The sequence below is a fragment of the Venturia canescens genome, chromosome 8 (genome assembly GCF_019457755.1).
Source record: "Venturia canescens isolate UGA chromosome 8, ASM1945775v1, whole genome shotgun sequence".
NCBI lineage: Eukaryota > Metazoa > Arthropoda > Insecta > Hymenoptera > Ichneumonidae > Venturia > Venturia canescens.
This window is the reverse complement of record NC_057428.1, coordinates 19,211,341-19,230,402: the sequence shown is the minus strand read 5'-3', so window position 1 is coordinate 19,230,402 and position 19,062 is coordinate 19,211,341. Positions and strand designations below refer to the sequence as shown.

Below are 19,062 nucleotides of genomic sequence, written 5' to 3'. Positions count from 1 at the left end.
TTTTCGCGTGGTAACGTTGGATAGAAATAAATTTGAGAAAAGTGCAGATTGTATGGTTCGAAACGAGTGTTCGACATGTGATCAAATTGAATAAAACATTTGATTGTTTTTCAATGGAATATGTGTCGTAAGTTGTTTGGAGGGTTTTTTTGACAGAACGCGCGTATTTCGCGGTCTCGGGAGATCGGAACGAGCCGGGTACGAACGGAATTGACCGAACATTGTTGGGTTATATACCGCGCAGCACTTTTCGTTCGTGAGAAAGTCTCTCGCTGGTGTTGGTGTGAAATTGTTGGTTAGTGTTATATATATCGCGGCATTATAGTGTGTGCAGGATTTCGGAGTGTAAGAGAAAAAAAAGAGTGAGAGACGACGAAAATTCGCCGTAAAATGGAAACGAAATTACGTTTTGAGGTGGAAGTCGATCGTTGAGTAAACCATCTGAACATGGGAAGGTCCAAGTTTCCCGGCAAACCGCCGAAGACGGTAACGAGAAAACGTATCAAGGTTCTCGGACGGCCTGAGGCGAATCAAAGCGATTCCGTAACCGTCGCCGAGAACATTTATTACGGACTTTCCCTGTTCAACGAAACATTCGGTGACAATGAGAAGGTATCGCTTATATGTATCCTTCAAATATTCACCCTTTTTCACGAGATCCTCTCGTCGTATCTCCCTTCTTCTTACATCGCTCCATATCTATCCCTCTCTCTCGCTCCCCTTCGTTCCTGCGTGCTGTTTAGCCTGTGTTGTGATTGTCGTATGTGACGCTTATAGCGCGCCGAATTTTTACGTCGAACTTTTTTTACAACTATCCGCGGCATTCTCATATTTCCGGGCAATAAAATAAAATATAACAGCCCTTACTTATCCTAGGCATCGATCGGAATTGAAAAATTTTAAATGTAACAATCGCGTACTCCCAAGTTTACTATCAATATTATTTTTACTCCAGTTATTGTCATTATTATTTTAACTGTGTCAAATGACACGAACTCCAATTGAAATGTTTCCTGTTCCTTCGGCTTTCCGTATATTCGAGAATATATCTTATTCCATTACTTAACCTAACCGGATCATACTTTAAACTTTTTAAATGCAGATTTCAAACACATTGTTATACCATGCGTCTTGTATGATTAATTTTGAAAAAAAGATCAACAAACAACAGTAACTGCCAACAATTTGCATGTAAAAATTGATAATATCGCACTGTGCAAATTCATGGACAGAACTTGAATGTTTCAAGTTTCAAGTTAATGTGAGATTTGTTTTTTGTACATCGATGAGACTAAGATGTATTTAATTCCTTCAGGAACATCCACCTTTTCATGGATTTAGTACTAACGAGGCAAAGCTATCTGTGTCTTATGTCAAGACGCAGCAGCGAGATGTTGCAAGTACACAGACCTCGGTGCAAAAAGTTGCCATGGGAAAAAAAGAAGAAGAAAAAATATCCTGCGAAATTGAGAACATCGACAGTGACAAGAAGGAAAGAAGTGAGAACTCGGAGACGAAGCCATTGGTGGAGAGAGTGACAGTTATTGAGAAGGAAAGAGCTGAGATGGAGGAGGCTTCCGGAAAACAAAAATGTTCGATGAAAGATGTAAAGTTTGACAATATGATGAAGGTGCCAGTGTTGAAATCAGTGAACAATATATTGGATCGTCATCAACGCACGAGACAGTTGCGCAACAGTACGGCAAAGCGGCTTTTACAGAGAGCAAAAACTAACAACGGGATTGGTGGCACGAGAGCGGTGACTATTCAGTGCGGTGACAAAACGAATTCAGTGAGAAAATTCGTTTTGCCTGTTCGCAGCGTACATTCGTCCAGGGTAATAAAGCCCAACAAGAGATTTATTGAGGAATTGGAAGATTCGCTTAGCAACGATCATTGCGAGAACGAAACAGGTAAAAATTTAAAAAAAGCAAAAATTATTCAAGGGAAAAACAAAGCTGCGAGTGAAACAACTGCGAAAGAAAGTCCTGCTCAGATGGATGATAAGGAAACAAAAAACAAATTGAAAAGGGTGAGCTACGGTGAGAGCTGTGATAAGAAAACTGAGAACGAAGCTTCCAGGCTTTCACAAGATGCCCCAACGTCAAAAGACTCACAAAACGAAGTTAAGAAGAGTCAAGTTAAAGTAACGAGCAAAACTTGGTGCAATACGACGAGTTTTGTTCAAGACTCGTTCAACAGGACAGCCGATTTGGTTGGTAAAATCGACGAGGCTGCGAAATTGTCGGACAAACAAATATCTGTTCCTAGTAAAGTTCTTCCGGATTGCAATGTTCCAAACTTCGAGTCTTCCAGAGTTCAGACGAGATCGGGAACTCTCAGTGAGACGTCCAACGTGTCCCATCTGAAACCTGATCCTCCGTGCGAACCCAACGAAGAACGAGCGAACGAGGATCTCGGTAATTGTACGAGAACGAGCGAGAAAAACGCTGCCACTGCGAGCAAAGAGAACGAAAGCGAAGTTGTGGGTATTGTCAGTAAGAGCAAATGTTCTCATGGTTCCGAATCTGAAAGCTCGCTCTCGGAAAGCGGCAGTGAACACGACGATCACAGCGAGGATGAACAATCCGAATGGACCGGCATGAAAATGAACGGAGGCAAAGTGATATTGCGAAAAGCGAGATTGAAACTCGATAACAAAACTCCTAGTGGAACCGAGGGACCTTTTTCGACAACAAATAATAACGTCAATGCCACTGGCAACTCGAATCAAGGTATTCTATGATAAGATCTTTAAACATTTTTCAAATCAATCAATTAAAATAGATCAAAATTATGAAAATGAAATGAATTGCTGTTTTCAGGCCCAACAGCAACAGTCAAATGTGGAGTTTGCGGAGCAGTACGTTTCTATCGTTTCGTAAAACAAGCTCGTAAATTTGGTATCTACAGTTGCGAGTCGTGTAGAAAATTCATCAGTAAAATGATAAAGCGACAGGCTTGTGCAAAATCATCAAACAATACGCTTCCTATCCTCCAATGCCACAAAGGTGATGGACTCTGTCTGGTGCCTCCAGTCGTCAGAAGTCAACAGTGGAATCTTATGAGATGTGTTTACAAAGCTCGTTGTCCCGCCTGTTGGTTGAAAATGTGCTTAAAGTGTTACAACATACCGTCCTCATTGAGAACGGGTTTGTACAGTCTTCTTCCACCCCTCATGAGGGATCCGGTTATTTCTCTTTCTCTTGGCCCGGACGATTGTGACGTTCTTGCCAATAACAAATCAATCGGTGGAAAAATTTGTTGGCCCGCGGAGGATTGTTTGGAAAAGAATCTTTTCAAATCAGCCATGAGTTGGAGTAACATAGAAATTGGCAGGAAACCGTCGTATCACGATGGGAATGTTGGTGGATTGTTGGCGAAAAAGTCTGACAAATGTAAGTCTTTAGCGAACCTCGCTACATTCACGTTTCCCTCGACTTTGAGGATGTTCCATTCACTTTTTTTGATTCATTGCTGATTTTTTATATTCTCTGGAAATTTTTGGAACATTGCATAATTTGTTTTCTTTCAGTTGATTATCCAACATCGATTTCACCGACGAGAAAAAGGAAAAATGACAACAGAATAAAAGTTCGGAAGAAAATGAAAAATCCTTTGTTACCTCCATCGGCGATTAATCAGAGTCCTCAATCTCCTCGGCAGAGGATCAATTTGAAAGGACCACGAGTCAAGCACGTATGTAGAAGCGCAAGTGTTGCTCTGGGTCAACCACTCGCGACTTTTCCTTCGGTCGACGGAAAAGATGCGGATAATGAGTGCTCCGGTAAAGTCGTCGCAAAAGTAGCGAAGGATGAAGGGAAATTCGAGAAAAAGAGTGACGAAGCACCGAAAGAGAAGGAAAATAATTCACAGAAAAGCAATCAGGAAAACGTTTGTGCAATCAGTACGAACATCAGTGTGCAAACATCTTGTGGAAAGAGAACGAAATCTCATCAAAGTGTTTTGGCACCGAACCATCAAGTTGTGAGTTGGAATATAATTTCTAAATCTATCCCAAGGTATTTGCTATAGCAACTGACGTTTATTTCAAATTCCCAAAAGGTGCGCTCTCTACCAAAGCCAAGGATAGACGCGGTTCATACGATATCGATAGATTTCTGGGAACAATACGATCCGGTTGAAGTTGGAAGCAAGGGTTTCGCTCTCATCGCTTCCGAACCATTCCACATTCCTGCTGTTTGTTTTCTTTGTGGGAGCGGTGGAAGGGAGCCTGTAAGTTTCATCACTATGAAAAACTATTTTTCATCAGTCAAATGAAATGAATACGAAATAACCGAAGTTTGTATAGTTCGAAGAAGGCAAAATTCGAATATGATTTTTTCTACAAATACAGACACGTGAATTTTGCCAATTCGTTAGTTTTCATGGATTCATGTTTAGAGTTTGACAAAAAAAAAACATCATTAACGATTAATTAATCCGTTATAAGAAAGCTTCACCTCCGCGTACCTCGTTTTTCGTTGAGCCCAATTATTTTCCCCCAGTTCGAGTATGAGCATGAATTAAACATGTTGATTTAATGGAAATTTCGATGCATTTGCAACCCCAACAGCTTATTCATTGCCAGTGCTGTTGCGAGCCGTATCACGCCTTCTGTCTCGAACCCAGTGAGTGGAACGCTTGCGCTCAACCCAGCTGGTGTTGTCCCCGTTGCACCATATGTCAGAACTGCAGGCTAAGATCCGGTCCAAAATTATCTTGCATACGTTGCCGTCAATCTTTTCATCACTCGTGCTTATCGAAATCAGGGGTCAGCGCGAGATTACTTTACAGTCCTGATCGCCCTTATGTGTGTCAAAGTTGCATTAAGTGCAAGAGCTGCGGCAGCGAGGGAGTCAACGTCCACGTAGGAAATTTACCTCTTTGCTCCATGTGCTTCAAACTCAGACAACGGGGCAATTACTGTCCGCTTTGTCAGCGATGTTACAACGAAAATGATTTCGATACTAAGGTCAGGCCCTTTAATTATCATTCCTAACATTTATCAAAAGGTTTTCAGGAATCAACGAACCGAATAATTAACATGAAGATTTAGGAAAATTATCATTTTTTTCAAGTTGCTGTAGCGAGCTAGTTTATTATTTGAAAAACGACATTGACGTTTAGTGGAAAATGGAAAAATACCTGTCAGTCAATATAAAAAGTAATTTTTTCGTAATTGTAGAAGAAAAAAAATTGTGCAAACATTTGAAATCGATGTTTTGTAATGATCACTGTAAGACGGAAGTTAAAACGGGTTGTAAGAATTTGCGAATTTTCTAGATGATGGAGTGCAACGAGTGTTCGTGCTGGGTCCACGCGCGTTGCGAGGGTTTATCGGCCGAGTCGTACCAGATATTGAGTTACTTGCCGGATTCGATAGAGTTTACGTGCAGCCAGTGTTCGCCGCAGCCAAATTCAGTTTGGCGTACGGCGATAGAGAGTGAGTTGAAAGCCGGTTTGAACGCGGTGATAAAGGCGCTGAGTCGAAATCGTAAAGCATGTGCAGCTCTGAAGTGGAGTCCGAGAAAGGAATGTCATTGTCGGCCAGTCGGGAGTGCGAGAAAATTGGAATTCAGTGATTTGGAGCGTTATAAAAATGAGGAAGAGTCGGAAGATTGTAGCAGCGACAAATCGACGGACACTAGCGGGACGGTGTTGGATTCAAAGTCCGATGGATCCTCGAGAACGCGATCGGAATGCGACCCGGAGGACCAAACGAGCGAAGTACCGCGTCGAGGTTTGCGAAGGTTGAGACAAAAGTTTCATTCGAAAGAGTGCTCGGTGAGAATAAACAAAAACGGCAACTCTCGAGAGGCTCAAGACCCGGGGACCCAAGATTCGAGCGATAGCAGAGAGTGTCGATGCTCCGAGCAACAAATCGTCGCTCGTCCTTCGCCGAGCCTCATGTCGATCAAGCGAAAAGTAAACAGCAACGAGTACACTTCTCTAGTGCAATTCTACTGCGATATGGAGCACGTGGTGAGTCGAGTGGGAGGCCAAGAGCTCGTCGATGCTCTGCACAAATCTTTGCAAGAGATTTTTCCCTGGTTCGATCCGAAATCCGTCGAATTCGGCTCGTCGAGCAACGGCGAAGGAGCCAAAGACGGAACGAAGAAACTCGCGGATCTTTCGCCGACGAAACTCGACGATTCGATTCTCGAAACCTGGAGAGAAGAAGTACTCAAAGCTCCCAAAGCTATAGCCGCGAAAACAGGCAATTTGTACGGGAATCTCCATTCCGAAGACAGCAGGTCTTGCTGCCTCTGCAAAGGCTTGTCCGACGGTCAAGAAACTAAGGAAGGTCGTTTGCTCTATTGCGGACAAAACGAGTGGGTTCACTCGAACTGCGCTCTCTGGTCGAACGAAGTTTTCGAGGAAATCGACGGCTCGTTGCAGAACGTGCACAGCGCGATATCTCGCAGTCGTCTGATACGGTGCACCGAGTGCGGAAAGAAAGGGGCGAGCATAGGTTGTTGCTCGAAAAACTGTAACAACACGTTTCACTTTCCTTGCGCGCGAAGCATCGGTCTTGCCTTCAACGACGATAAAACTGTTTTTTGTATCCTGCACCTGGCGAATTGTACCGACAAAACAGCTCAGAACGAGGCGGATTTCGATCTGCGAAGAAACGTTTACGTCGAGCTCGATCGAAAGAAGAAAAAATACGCCGAACCCGACAAAGTCAAAGTGATGATCGGCTCGCTGACCGTCGATTGCCTCGGCAGCATAGTCCCCGAGTTTTCTGACACTCGGGACAAAATTCTTCCTACGAATTATCGTTGCTCGAGGCTCTACTGGTCGACGGTAAACCCCATGAAAATCGTTCGTTACTACATCAGAACGTACGTGCAAATGTACGTGCCGGACACGTGCGTAGAGGCCGAGAATAATGTGACGATCGATCATTCCCGAGAGCGTGAAAAGGAGGAAGAGCGTGCAATGATGGACAACGAGAAACGTGAAAAACTGGCGGTAAAGCAGACCCTCGAGTCGCTCATCGACGCGGTTTGCAATCGCGAGGTCGACGAGAACCTCGCCGAGCAGAACAACACCGACCTCTTACCGCCCGAGATAAAAGACGCTATTTTCGAGGATTTGCCGCACGATTTGCTCGACGGTATCTCGATGCAAGATATTTTTCCGAAAATGACATACGAGGATTTCCTGGCGATGGATTTGAAGAGCGACGGGGTTTTCGGCCAGGATTTGTTGAAGGACGAGATCCTGCAGGCCGAAGTCGAGGATATAATGAAGCCACCGGAGAGCAAAATCTCGAAAGTGGACGTGCCAATATCGGAGTCCGTTGGACAGAATGATTTCTGGTTTCACCTCGAAGCGAAAGGTTCCGTTCAAGATTTCATGGACGATTTATTGAGCGCCAAGAGTAAAAAAATCGGGGGTCGAGAACTGAAGAGTCAGAAAATCGGAGGCCGCGAATTGAAGAGATCAAAGTCCGAGGTAATGACGAACAATCCGTTGGTCGTCGGAGGCCAGCGACACCATCAACGCTCGTGCAGTTTAACGTGGAGTTGCAAACTCGACGGGACTTACGGGCCGACGATGAAACGGAGGAAACTGCCGAGGCCAACGGCGACGACGAGATCGGGCGAGGCGAACGTCATGCTCGTCGACCCTGCGAACGTCGAGAGAGCTTCGTTGTTTCACGAATTGCGAATCCCCGAAAGTATTATGGTCACCGTCGGCCGAGCTAGCACGCCGAGTATTTTGTCAGAAACTTACAGAGTCCCATCGCCCCGGGACGAGAGCAAGGATCACAAGAGACTTTTGTGGCAACACACGAGACAACAGCCACGAATACTCCAAGTCGACGGCCCCGCTGATCCGAGCAGCGCGAGCGAGTGCAGTTCCCCGGAGTACAACATCGAAGAGAGGATCGGGACGATCGGAACGGGCCTGATCCCTCAGGTCGACGGGACGAACGACGAGTCCTCCTGCGAAAATTCCGAATGGTATTCCTACAAAGAGCGTCTCCGTTCATTGAGCACGGACAGTGCAAGCAGCTCCGAAACAGCTGACAAGTCCAGAAATTCGGATCATTCTTTTGCCGAGAACGAGGATTCGGAAGACGGAATAAGAATACCGCAGCTGGACGGGGCCGACGACATTTCCAGCGACGAGGAGAGCCTCTCGCCCCGAGCAATCGAGAGCGAAACCTCCCCGTCGACTTCCGTGCCTATTTCCGATCCGATCGATCGTCCGGTAACCTGTAAACGTTGCAAATGTACATACAGAACGCGCGACAGTTACGACAGGCACCTGTCGAACTGCGACATCGTAACGACGAGCGACAGCGACTCCGAGACGATGGACAACAAAGGTGCGTCCCCCGACTCCCGATTTTCTCCGAGCATCGGAGCGATGTCACCGCAGTTTGTGATAATGTCGCCGTCCGAGGGTCACACCATGTCATCGGAGTATCCCGACACCCAAGTCACCTCGCCCCTCGAAGCATCCGTCGCGTCGCCTCATCCGGCGATCCATCAAATCGAGCCGATAGCTCAGGCGATTATAACCCCGCAGATTCACACCCACGCGACCGTCGAAACGCTTCATCGAACAGTATTAACGTCCAACGACATGATCGTCCAGACTCAGTATACGAGGACAACGACCACATTGCCCAATCCAGTATTACCGCAAGAGAGCACGGTCCGGATAACCGAGATCCCTGACTCTCCGCCGCCTCCCAGTGAAACGAGCAGCAGCGCCTCCCCGGACTCGCTACAAACCTCCCTGGAGCGTTGCGCGCCCCAAACGACTCAGAATTCTCGCGTAATTGGGCAGAATTGTTCGGCAATGCCGAGCAGCGAGTCCGCGCCTCAAGCCAACTTGGTTCCAACGGTGAGAACGAGCAAGCCAAAATCCCCGAGGGTCACCAGACCCAGAGCTAAGGTAATAAAACCGAACGTGAGAAATGCTTTGCCTCCGCAGCAGCATACGAATCAGCAGATGCGATATCAGCCGATGCAAACGACGCCTCCGGTTCTCCAGCTCCAGCAGCAAAGAGCCAGCGGACCTACGGTAATTCTACAGCAAGTTCCAGCTCCGGGAATGATGTCCGCTTACGTGGAAACGTTGCAGCAACAGACCGGACAAAATGTACAGTACATCACCGCTTTACCCGGCCAACAGGAGGCCTCTTACAAGCCCCAATTCATCGCCACCAATCAGCTCGTTCCCGGCGCATACATTCAAACCGCCTCGGACAATTTACTGGCGTTACAAAACGGCGGGATTTCCGTATTGCCCGGAGTTCAAATCGCTCCCCAGCAGCAGCCGACCGTTCTGGGCACGATAATACAGCAGCAACCGAGCGCGATACAGTGCGGCGTCATATCCTCGGAGCAGCTCGTCCTCAGCTCGACTCCGACCCTCGAAATGTTCTCCGATTCGACCGGAAGCATGTTCGTTTCCAGTCAGCCGATGTACTACGGCCTCGAAACCATCGTCAGCAATACCGTTATGTCGTCCAGCCAGTTTATGACCGGGGCCGTGCCCCAGGTGCTCGCCAGTAGTTATCAAACGACCACTCAGGTCTTTCAAGCTTCGAAGCTCATGGAGCCGATGCTCGACGTACAAACTTTGCAGAACACCGTTCCCGCCGTTCAGGCCGTCCAGGGCGTGCCCCACGGCAGCTACGTCGTCATGAACCAAAGTGCACCAGCTCCCGAACCCATGCCTCGTCCACCGCCCCCCAATCCCCAGCCCCCGCCGCCTCCCCCGCCGCTCCCGCCCTCCAGAATCAACCTCCCCTCGACCGGCGTCCCCGACAGCACGAGCTTCGTCATCCCACCCTGCGATAATATTCCCCAGCACAATCCCTCTCATCCCGGCATCGAAGCGACGAGGTCTCCGACGATGATCGACATCCGACCGATACAACAATTGCCTTACGTCGAATCAACTCAGAATGTCGCGAACCCAGCGAAACCGATGCAGCAAACTATCTCGAGCATTCCTCGCGTCGCCGTCAAACCGAGCCCCGCTACTCACAACGTCAATCAGATGAATCACGCCCAGTGGAAGGTCAACGAACCCAGTTACGCCGAACAAAGCGTCGACAAAACGAGCAGGCCCTACTTCGACTCTAAACACGTTTCTGAAAACACGAGCATGATCAAATCAAGCGTCAATACGAAAATTCCACCGCTGCAAAATATCATGCAGAGAAACGCGATCGTCAGTAATAAATTGAGCTGTGAGCCGGACAGTGGCTGCAACAATTACATCAATGGCATCACCAACGTCTGCAACAATGTTGTCGTCAGTCCTGGCATCAATAATCTCAACAGCGTCGTACCCAGTGGACAAAACAAACTGACGATACCACCGACCAGTGCAGCACCTCCGTGCAGACCCATGAATCGAGTCTTGCCCATGCAAGCCGTCGTGCCCAAACTCGAGAGTGTTAAACCAGTGGAAAAGCGAGAAATCGTTATCGAAGAACCGACCAAACCGGTGATCAAGTCTCCGACCCCCGAGCCCGAAGAGTCCGTCAAATCGGTCGTCAAAATCGACCCACCGACTGAGAGCATCGAGCCGGTTAAGGAGAAGAAAGATATTGAAAAGGCTGAAATAATCGAACCGGTTGTCGAATCACCGGAACCGCTGAAAGAAGAAATGATCGTGCCGGTTGAACCCCCCAAAGAAAATGTCAAACTGGATCTTCCGGAGGAAAAGGAACCCGAGAAGAGCGAAAGCACACCCTTGAAAATGGTGTTACAGAAACAAGTCGAAGACGGTTCGTACAAAATCGCACAGAACATGAAACCACCGGCGGCGGCCTGTCAAAATAAAAATCCACCGAAAATCACGTCGGTTGAGATACTGACGGCGAAGCAAGCTCCCCAAATAGCATCGCTCCAGTTGTTGCCGATCAAAACGTTCACTCTGAAGGCGAATAAAACCGAGGAGCCGGCGAGTGTGACTCTGCCGAAAGCGAGGCCACCACCCATCGCCGTCAAAAAGCCTCGTTTCGTTGCGAAAACCGGCGCAGCAAATACATTGGCCAAAAAAGATCCTCCGGTTGAAAAAACGACGAAGAAAACATTGACCGGACCGAGCCTCATGTACGAAATCAAATCCCAGGATGGCTTCACTCACACCGCTTCGTCGATGGCCGAAGTTTGGGAAACCGTATTTCAAGCCGTACAAAATGCACGCAAAGCTCACAATCTACCACCACTCGCTCATAATCCACTCACCGAAGGCCTCGGACTCGATAACAACGCGACGATTTACCTCGTCGAACAACTTGCCGGAGTCAATCGCTGCACCAAGTACAAACCAAAGTTCCACGACCTCAAACCCCCCAACAAAACTCGTGACCTCGACAGTGAATCCTTCGCGGAATGCGAGAGCGGAGCTGCTCGCGCCGAACCTTTCAAAGGACGAAAAGTTCACGATGTTTTCAGTTGGTTGGCTTCCAGGCATCGACGACAGCCCAAAATGATCGCCATCTCCGAGACTGAAATGAGGTGAGTTTCTTGATGAACAAAATTTAAAAAAAAAAAAAAAAAGCATCAAAGCTCAAAAATTGAATTTTCCTTAAGAATCTCTCACGAAACGTTTTTTTTTCTCGCTTCCAGGAGAGCTGCGAGCACGAATCTTCCGATGGCGATGAGATTCCGGGTACTTAAAGAAACATCGAAGGAATCGGTCGGGGTCTATCACTCGCACATTCACGGTCGAGGCTTGTTTTGCCTGAGGGATATCGAGGCTGGGGAAATGGTTATCGAGTACGCCGGAGAGGTAAAATAAAAATTTTCATCAATATTTTACGCGAGAAAAAGATCAAACGTTATTTGTTTCTCGCTATTTTAAGAAATCTTAGATAATCGTACCAATAATCATAGCAGAATGGTCGATTCATTTCATCACTCAATTTTCAGGTTATTCGTGCATCTCTAACTGACAAAAGGGAAAAGTATTACGACAGCAAAAACATCGGATGTTACATGTTCAAAATTGACGATCATCTCGTCGTCGATGCTACGATGAAAGGGAACGCAGCGAGGTTTATCAATCATTCCTGCGAGGTAACAAATTCATTGGAACCGCCACGGATTCTTGCGCGATCTCAAAGACCTGAAGTTCCCTTTTCGATTTTTATTTTGAATATCGACCCTGCTCAATAAATCTTTATTTGCCCGACAATCTAAAGAACTACGATCAACAATATTTCTTGGTTCTGTTTCACAGCCGAACTGTTATTCGAGGGTCGTTGACATCTTGGGAAAGAAGCACATATTAATATTCGCTCTGCGACGAATAGTCCAAGGAGAGGAGTTGACGTACGACTACAAATTTCCATTCGAGGACATCAAAATCCCGTGCACCTGCGGTTCGCGTAGGTGTCGGAAATACCTCAACTGAGACTGCGTCAACGGTAACCGTAATCGACGACAAACTTTTTCCCGATAAAAGTTAAGGAGGAGAAGAAGAGGAGGGAAGAAGAGACAAACGAAGCATATAAAAATATGCTATAGTCACGCGTGCTTTAGTGCTGGGCTCATTTAATCGAATGTTATCGATTTCCATTATCAGTCTATTTTCAGATATCATAGATTTTCTTTTTTCTAACGCAAAGTTACTGAAAAAAGAGAATAGTTGGGCTCTGCTGAGTAGCCGGAGTATCGTGTAAAGGTCAAACGGATTTAGTGCAGTGTTTCGCATCCGATAACCCATTGATTTTTCTCTTTTTTTTCACCGTCTTTAGTCGAGCTGTAGCGAAAAAAAACAGCAACTTCGATAGCAGTTAACCAAGTCAACGTCACACTTTTCACGCTCTTTAGAGCGGATTTCGCCATGACACGCGATTTGAACACGTAATAGCGTAAGATTTTCGAGTCCACGATCGTCGCATCTTTTTAAACTAAAACCGCCTCTTCAAGAGTCTCGCTCTATGCTTTACACTAAATATGGATTGTCCTTTGAGCTTCCCTCAACCCCTTTCTAATTGAGCACATTTGACACACTCGCAACCGAAAATACAGCTCAATCAAAATTTTGGGTCTTGGACATTATACAGTGGGAATCAACGAACTTGGCTCGTTCGAGAAACGAAGCCTTCTCCGATTTACTTCGTAACTCGAAATTCTTTCAGATTCCCATGAAATTTCCGAACTCTGAAATTCTGACTGAACGTTATTTGATTTTGGAAAGCATGTGTCAAATATGTTAAAGCACGATGTAGAAATAATTGTAGAAATCTCGTGACAAATTGCGAATTCATGACAACCGATTACAAAAAAAAAGTCGGTAATTCACACGTAACCGTACGGAGACGAAGGTATTTTGAAAGAAAATGGACAAGCACCTTATGATGATTGTAGATAGCATTTAATTGTAAATTTCTCATAATATTCTGTTTCACATACGCTTCGTTCGTCCGAAGTATCTTATAATCCAGATTTAGTGTACAGTGTAAAAATTAACATTGTGTATTATATAATTACCTCTGCTTTTCCGATATGATATAAAAAAGTACGAAACTCTCTTGTAAAATATCAAATATTTCATAAAGATAAGAGAGTGGAGAGTGGAAAAAATGGTGAAGGAGGAAAAGAGAGTACAGTCTTCGGTATAAGAAAACGAAAAAATTTAATCATTTTTGCTGTAAGATAATATAAAAATAGGCATTAAGGGAGGGAGGGAGAGAGAGAGAGAGAAAGAGAGAGAGAGAGATACATAATGGCAGGAACAGACAGAAGTTTTCGAGGAGAAAAAACTGTCAGGAGGAATAGCTACTTTGGCAGAAATTGATGAAAATCAATATTATCGAATTTGTATATTGAAAAATCCAACGAAATCTTTTCCTCGTAGATTGTCCGAGACGTTGGCGAGTTGGAGCCACGATAATTGGCTCTTGCGTTAGCTGACAAATGGGAAGGAAAACATCGTGTTATTCTGTAATCGTAAATCGTACAAATTCGATAGATAAATGGGGAAAGAATACACGAGGAAATGATATTTCGATGCGTTTCAACAATGCAGATTAAAATGTCATTAAAATTCTCGGGTCTGAATGATATATATTTGTAAATAGACACATAAATAACGAATATCCTAAAGCTTGCAATATGAACGAACGTAAAGAAGAAAAGTAAAAAACGAGGAGTAATAGGAGAGTGAGAAAAGGGCTCGGGTATAGAAACCGGTGACGTGAGCTTTTGTGTTGTGGTGTGCTTGACCTTGGTGCAAATTACGACTGGGCATTTTCAAAACTTTATAAACGAATTTTTTTAAGGTCCTTTCTTCAGTGAATATCTCTTCTCGTCTATTGTCGTGCTTCCAATTAAAAACGAACGAGACAAAATGCGGGACGCTTTAAGCCCGTCACGATGTTTCTTCAATCCGCGATTTATATTTCCAATTATTATATATATATCATATACATAAATATTTATCTATATTGAATACGAAACTCTTTTGCGAATAGTCTTCGAGTAGGGCACACGACTCGTAGCAATGCTGTATAATTCTCAATTTTATAATCCTTTAATTTTGCCTCAAGTAAGTCGAGCTGCTACGCGCTTCGATTCATTCGATCAACATATTTTTTAGTTTTTTTTTTTTTTTTTTTTTTTTTTTTTTTTTTTTTTTTTTTAATTATTTTTCTCTCCTTTATCATCTCGTTTGTTCGAGAATTCAAAGGGAGCCTTCGAGAATTCAGTCTTTGCGAGGGCCAATTTCCCTTACAATTTTATCATATTCTCTTTTATTATCTACAGACCCCCTTAACTCAGACTCGAGTCAGTTGGAAACGACGTCGAGTCGAGAAGGAGCTAAGATTTCAAGGTTCATGAGATCGAAGGGAGGAAAAAGGATGAGAAGGAATACGGGAGAGAAGCAAGTATTTTGATGAGGTGGGGTTGTTGATCGATCAATATCTGCCGAGGTAGACATCCCTTAAATTTGGTGCTCCACGGACACCGTCAAGTGCACTTTTAATGAAAGAAAGAATTAAGTGAAGGGAGAATTTTTAAAAATGAGTAGAAGAAAAAGGAAACAAAAAAAAGTGAGAGCGAATGGGAATGAAGCATGAGAAATGGCCTAGAGATATAGAAAACTGTAGAATGGAGCAAGTCTGCGATTGGAACGGTGATAGGAAGCGAAAAGGAAAAAAAAACGAAAAAAAAAAAAAACACTATTATTTCAAATGAAAGAACAAAAAAAACGAAGAGCGTGGAAATGCGAATGAAGGAGACGAATAAGCATTATAAACGAAGATTATTGATTGCGAATTATTTAACGAAGTAATATAAAGGACAAATGATGGCAGGAACATTATTTTCAGCGAGGCAAATTGAGTGTCTCGAAGCGCTGCTAACGTTTTAATCGGCCTGGTTTGGTACAAAATATGTATGAAGAGTTGTAAAAAGTTTGCGTGAAGACGAGAGAGAGAGAGAGAGAGGAAAGAAAAGTGAGGAAACGTGGAGAGAGACGGAGATGGAGAGATCGAGTGAGGAGGAGAGGGGAGAAGGTAAAAAATGGAAACTTGTTCTGGTCACGAGAAATTGCCATTTTTTTAGGTACTTTACAATTAATTTTTGTCTCCTTACTTCTCTTTATTTTAATATAGTAGCGTTGTAACTATTCGGTAATGAATATTAGTTTTAAACGGAGAAGAATATTGTTAATATAATGATCATTTGTAATTGTAAAAAAAGGAAACAACAAAAGCAAGCCAGAAGGTGAAAAAATTTCAATCGAAGAGGACGAAACAACGACGTGAAATAGTAACGAACGATTGTGAATTTTAAAAAAAACACGATACACAAAACCTTAAAAATGAATTAGTACGAAAAATTATGTGTAGATTGATTTCAAATCAGACGAAGAAAAAAAAAAACAAACAATTATTAATAGCAATGTTAGATATTTTATTGATATTTATTGATTACAAATGACGGTTTTTTTGATCGAACGAGCAAAGTACTAATTGAATTAATTCTTGTATTAATGCTACATATATATATATATATATATATATACACACACACACATATATATATATTTGAGAAAGCAGTTGATCCAACTGCTCGTTGAAGAGAAGAAAAAACTATATATGTATATCGAACTAACAACTTTTTGCTTTACCGAGCCAGAACATGTGCGAGAATTTTTGGTGTCTTTCACCAAAACGACGAAGTGAGTTCGTTGATAAATTATATATATATATATATGTTATATATATTATACATATACGATAAACGCGCTATATTTTCAAATTATTGTGGAACAAGGTATGCATATATAACTTGAAAAAGCAACATCACATTGAATAAAAATATGAGGAAAGAGAAAGGAAAATGTGAAAAAAGGCAACGCGTAAGATACGAGCATAATGGCTTTTGCTGAACCGATGTTAGGTAGAATCATCGTTTGTGTATTGTACATCACTCGTCCGTTAAGGGACTATTATATTTTTTATTTCATTTTATCTATTTTTTTCCTCCTAACGCATGATTTTATTTCGCCCGGTTTTACGATCATTTTATTCTCCACGATTACTTTGCCCGATGAACAAATATAGTTCGTCAATTAAAGAATGTTTTACTCGTGCGAAGAATAAGAGGAGGAACGAACGAGGGGAATAAAAAAAATTGAAAAAAAAAAAAAAAAAACAAAAAAAAAACAAAAAAAAACAAATAATAATAACGAAAAGAAAAATACAAATATTCACGCTCCGAAACAGCAGCCCTCTTGCCACTAAGTAGTGGATTTATAACTCCGTATTAGTATTACGAATAATGAAAAGAGATGGGAAAAAAGGATGAGGGAAAGTGAAGGATAAGAAGAAGAAGAAGAAAAGTAAACGAACGAATATTGCAATTATAATTCATTGTATTTGCGCTCTCTCGCACGTACACCGCCGACAAATATGTACACCGATAAAAACGATGAAGAAAAAAAAATGTGCAAACATACAAATACCTACACACCTTAAGAGTCTTGTAATTATTACACTGGCGCGCAGTCACTCGTGTTACTTGGTCACTCTCAGCACCGCTTGTGTGTGTGCGTGTGTGTGTGCGTTTCATTTTTCGGTTGTTTCTTCTGTCGTTTATCGTCCGCCATTGTAATTTCTTTTGTTTCGTTTTGTTTTGTTTTGTTTTGTTTTTTTTTTTCCGTGTTTCTTCATTCCCGTCTCTCTGCGAAGAGTTTCGAGATGAGAAGAAAAAGCAGCGCGCAACGTTCTAGCATTATCTTCGTGTCGGAATATTCATGGCGAGGCTATCGTAACAATTATAACTATGCGTATATATATGATAATGAGATAAAGTGAGAAAAAGCATTAAAAATGTGTGTAAACGTAAAAGAAAATACGACACGCGCGCAAAAAAATGAGAAAAGATGAAAAAATGCGAAACAAAATTGGCGAGGAAGGATTGAGGGATGTAATGGTGAGAAAAAAAGGATAAAAATTGTCTGTGATTATCAGTCATAATAATCTCTAGGTCGACATATTTTTTAGACAATATTTTTTAGAAAAATTACAAAATTTACGAATATACCCCTATTATTGATATAGACTATTGGATCAAACGATGTGCTACTGAGTACGCATTACAAAAATAAGAGTTAAAAGGAAAAAGGAAAAAAAAAAAAACAAGTTAACGAAAGAAAGAAAGAATAATAATGATAAGTCTAAATGGATTTAAAAAAGAAAAGAAAAAACAAAGGAATTAAGAGGATACGAATGCGAAACGGTGAAGGAGTGTGAGGAGAAAAAAAAACGGAAAATATGTAAAATTATGGGAGAAGGACAAAAAACGTTGTCAACTGTGTTTTGATACAGGATATTGAAGAGTTGGGGATCGATGGCTGTTGTAAAATATTCAGTGTTTGGACAAATAATTATCAAAATGAAACAAAAAAATCGAGAGCGCGAGAGAGAGAGAGAGAGAGAGAGAAAAATTCTAATAATTATTGAGGTAAATAATAAGAGTGCGAAATTTGAGGATGTGCCGGTAGCATTTTTTAACCCCTTTGCGATTGCGTAAATGATGAAGAAAAAACTTAGCCATTATCATCGAATTATAAAAGAAAGAAAATGAAAATGAAGTTTATTAAAATAATGGAGAGTGTAATTCCCGTCTTCGAATACAACCGATGTGTATTGTACAGTGTGACACGGAGAAATAAGAAAAAAGTTGATCGAGAGGCATTTACAATAACAACAAGAACAAAAGAAAACGAAAAACGAAATCACATACGAAAAAACAACTCAGACAACACATATGAAGATACGCGAATTTTGCGCGTTGAACCGTCGTTATAAATCCATCTACTAAACCGTAGAGAATTATTGAATAATCGTATTACATACATTAGCCAGAAGATATTATGCGTAATGCAATAGCAACAAACAAAATAATAATAAACAAAAAAAAATTAAAAAAAAAAAACACGTAGTCGCTTTTCATCACACTGAATAAAAAACATAATGATAATTAAAAAGAATTTAAAAAAATACGAACATGTCGTCTATACACCACTCACAAACATATACCGATGTTTTTTCTAATTAAATGTTTTGTTAGTATTATAATATGAGCAAAAGAATTAACACAATAAACACACACGAATATAAAATACGTTGAGAACGTTTCATTGTTACTCCGGTCTCATCCGCATGTAGCCCGCCCTCATTCCCAAAAAATAACCTCAATTTTACGTTACGCTGTGTACTGAAAACGAACGCCGAGCAAACTGCAAAAAAATAACCTCCAAATCATTAACGTCCTTTTTTTCCAAAGCGAATTCGAATACTTTTTTTTTTTCATGCTCGTTCTATTGTATTGAATACAACGGCATCGCGAAAAACAACTGGGCCATCGACAAACCTCGGAGCAGTGGCGAGTCGAGAGCTGGCGAAAAATACGTTGTAAATTCAATTTCCCAGAACTCCGGTACGAACCTTTTGACCGATTGCGTCGAAAAAATCATTGATTCAAAGAATTTTTTGTGACCTGGGAGAAAAAAGCTGAATTTCCCGAAGTATATAAAATTAACGTTTTATTGTTTACA

At 42.5% G+C, this 19,062-nt stretch overlaps 1 protein-coding gene across 1 annotated transcript; it reads left to right on the top strand.

Moving 5' to 3' along the window:
- The first annotated feature begins 63 nt into the window (after nt 1–63).
- On the top strand, nt 64–18,629 carry trx (trithorax). The gene is made up of 10 exons (XM_043426170.1): nt 64–612; nt 1,316–2,735; nt 2,826–3,398; nt 3,536–3,987; nt 4,066–4,236; nt 4,577–4,975; nt 5,287–11,504; nt 11,616–11,778; nt 11,919–12,065; nt 12,229–18,629. The coding sequence occupies exons 1-10, from the start codon at nt 448–450 to the stop codon at nt 12,400–12,402; spliced, it is 9,882 nt and encodes a 3,293-aa protein (XP_043282105.1). The 5' UTR covers nt 64–447; the 3' UTR covers nt 12,403–18,629.
- The last annotated feature ends 433 nt before the right edge of the window (nt 18,630–19,062 follow it).

Coding starts and splice junctions, on each gene's coding strand:
- trx (XM_043426170.1), top strand. CDS start 448: ATGGGAAGGTCCAAGTTTCCCGGCAAACCGCCGAAGACGGTAACGAGA. Junction 613..1,315: donor CATTCGGTGACAATGAGAAG/GTATCGCTTATA, acceptor TAATTCCTTCAG/GAACATCCACCTTTTCATGG. Junction 11,779..11,918: donor TTATCGAGTACGCCGGAGAG/GTAAAATAAAAA, acceptor CTCAATTTTCAG/GTTATTCGTGCATCTCTAAC.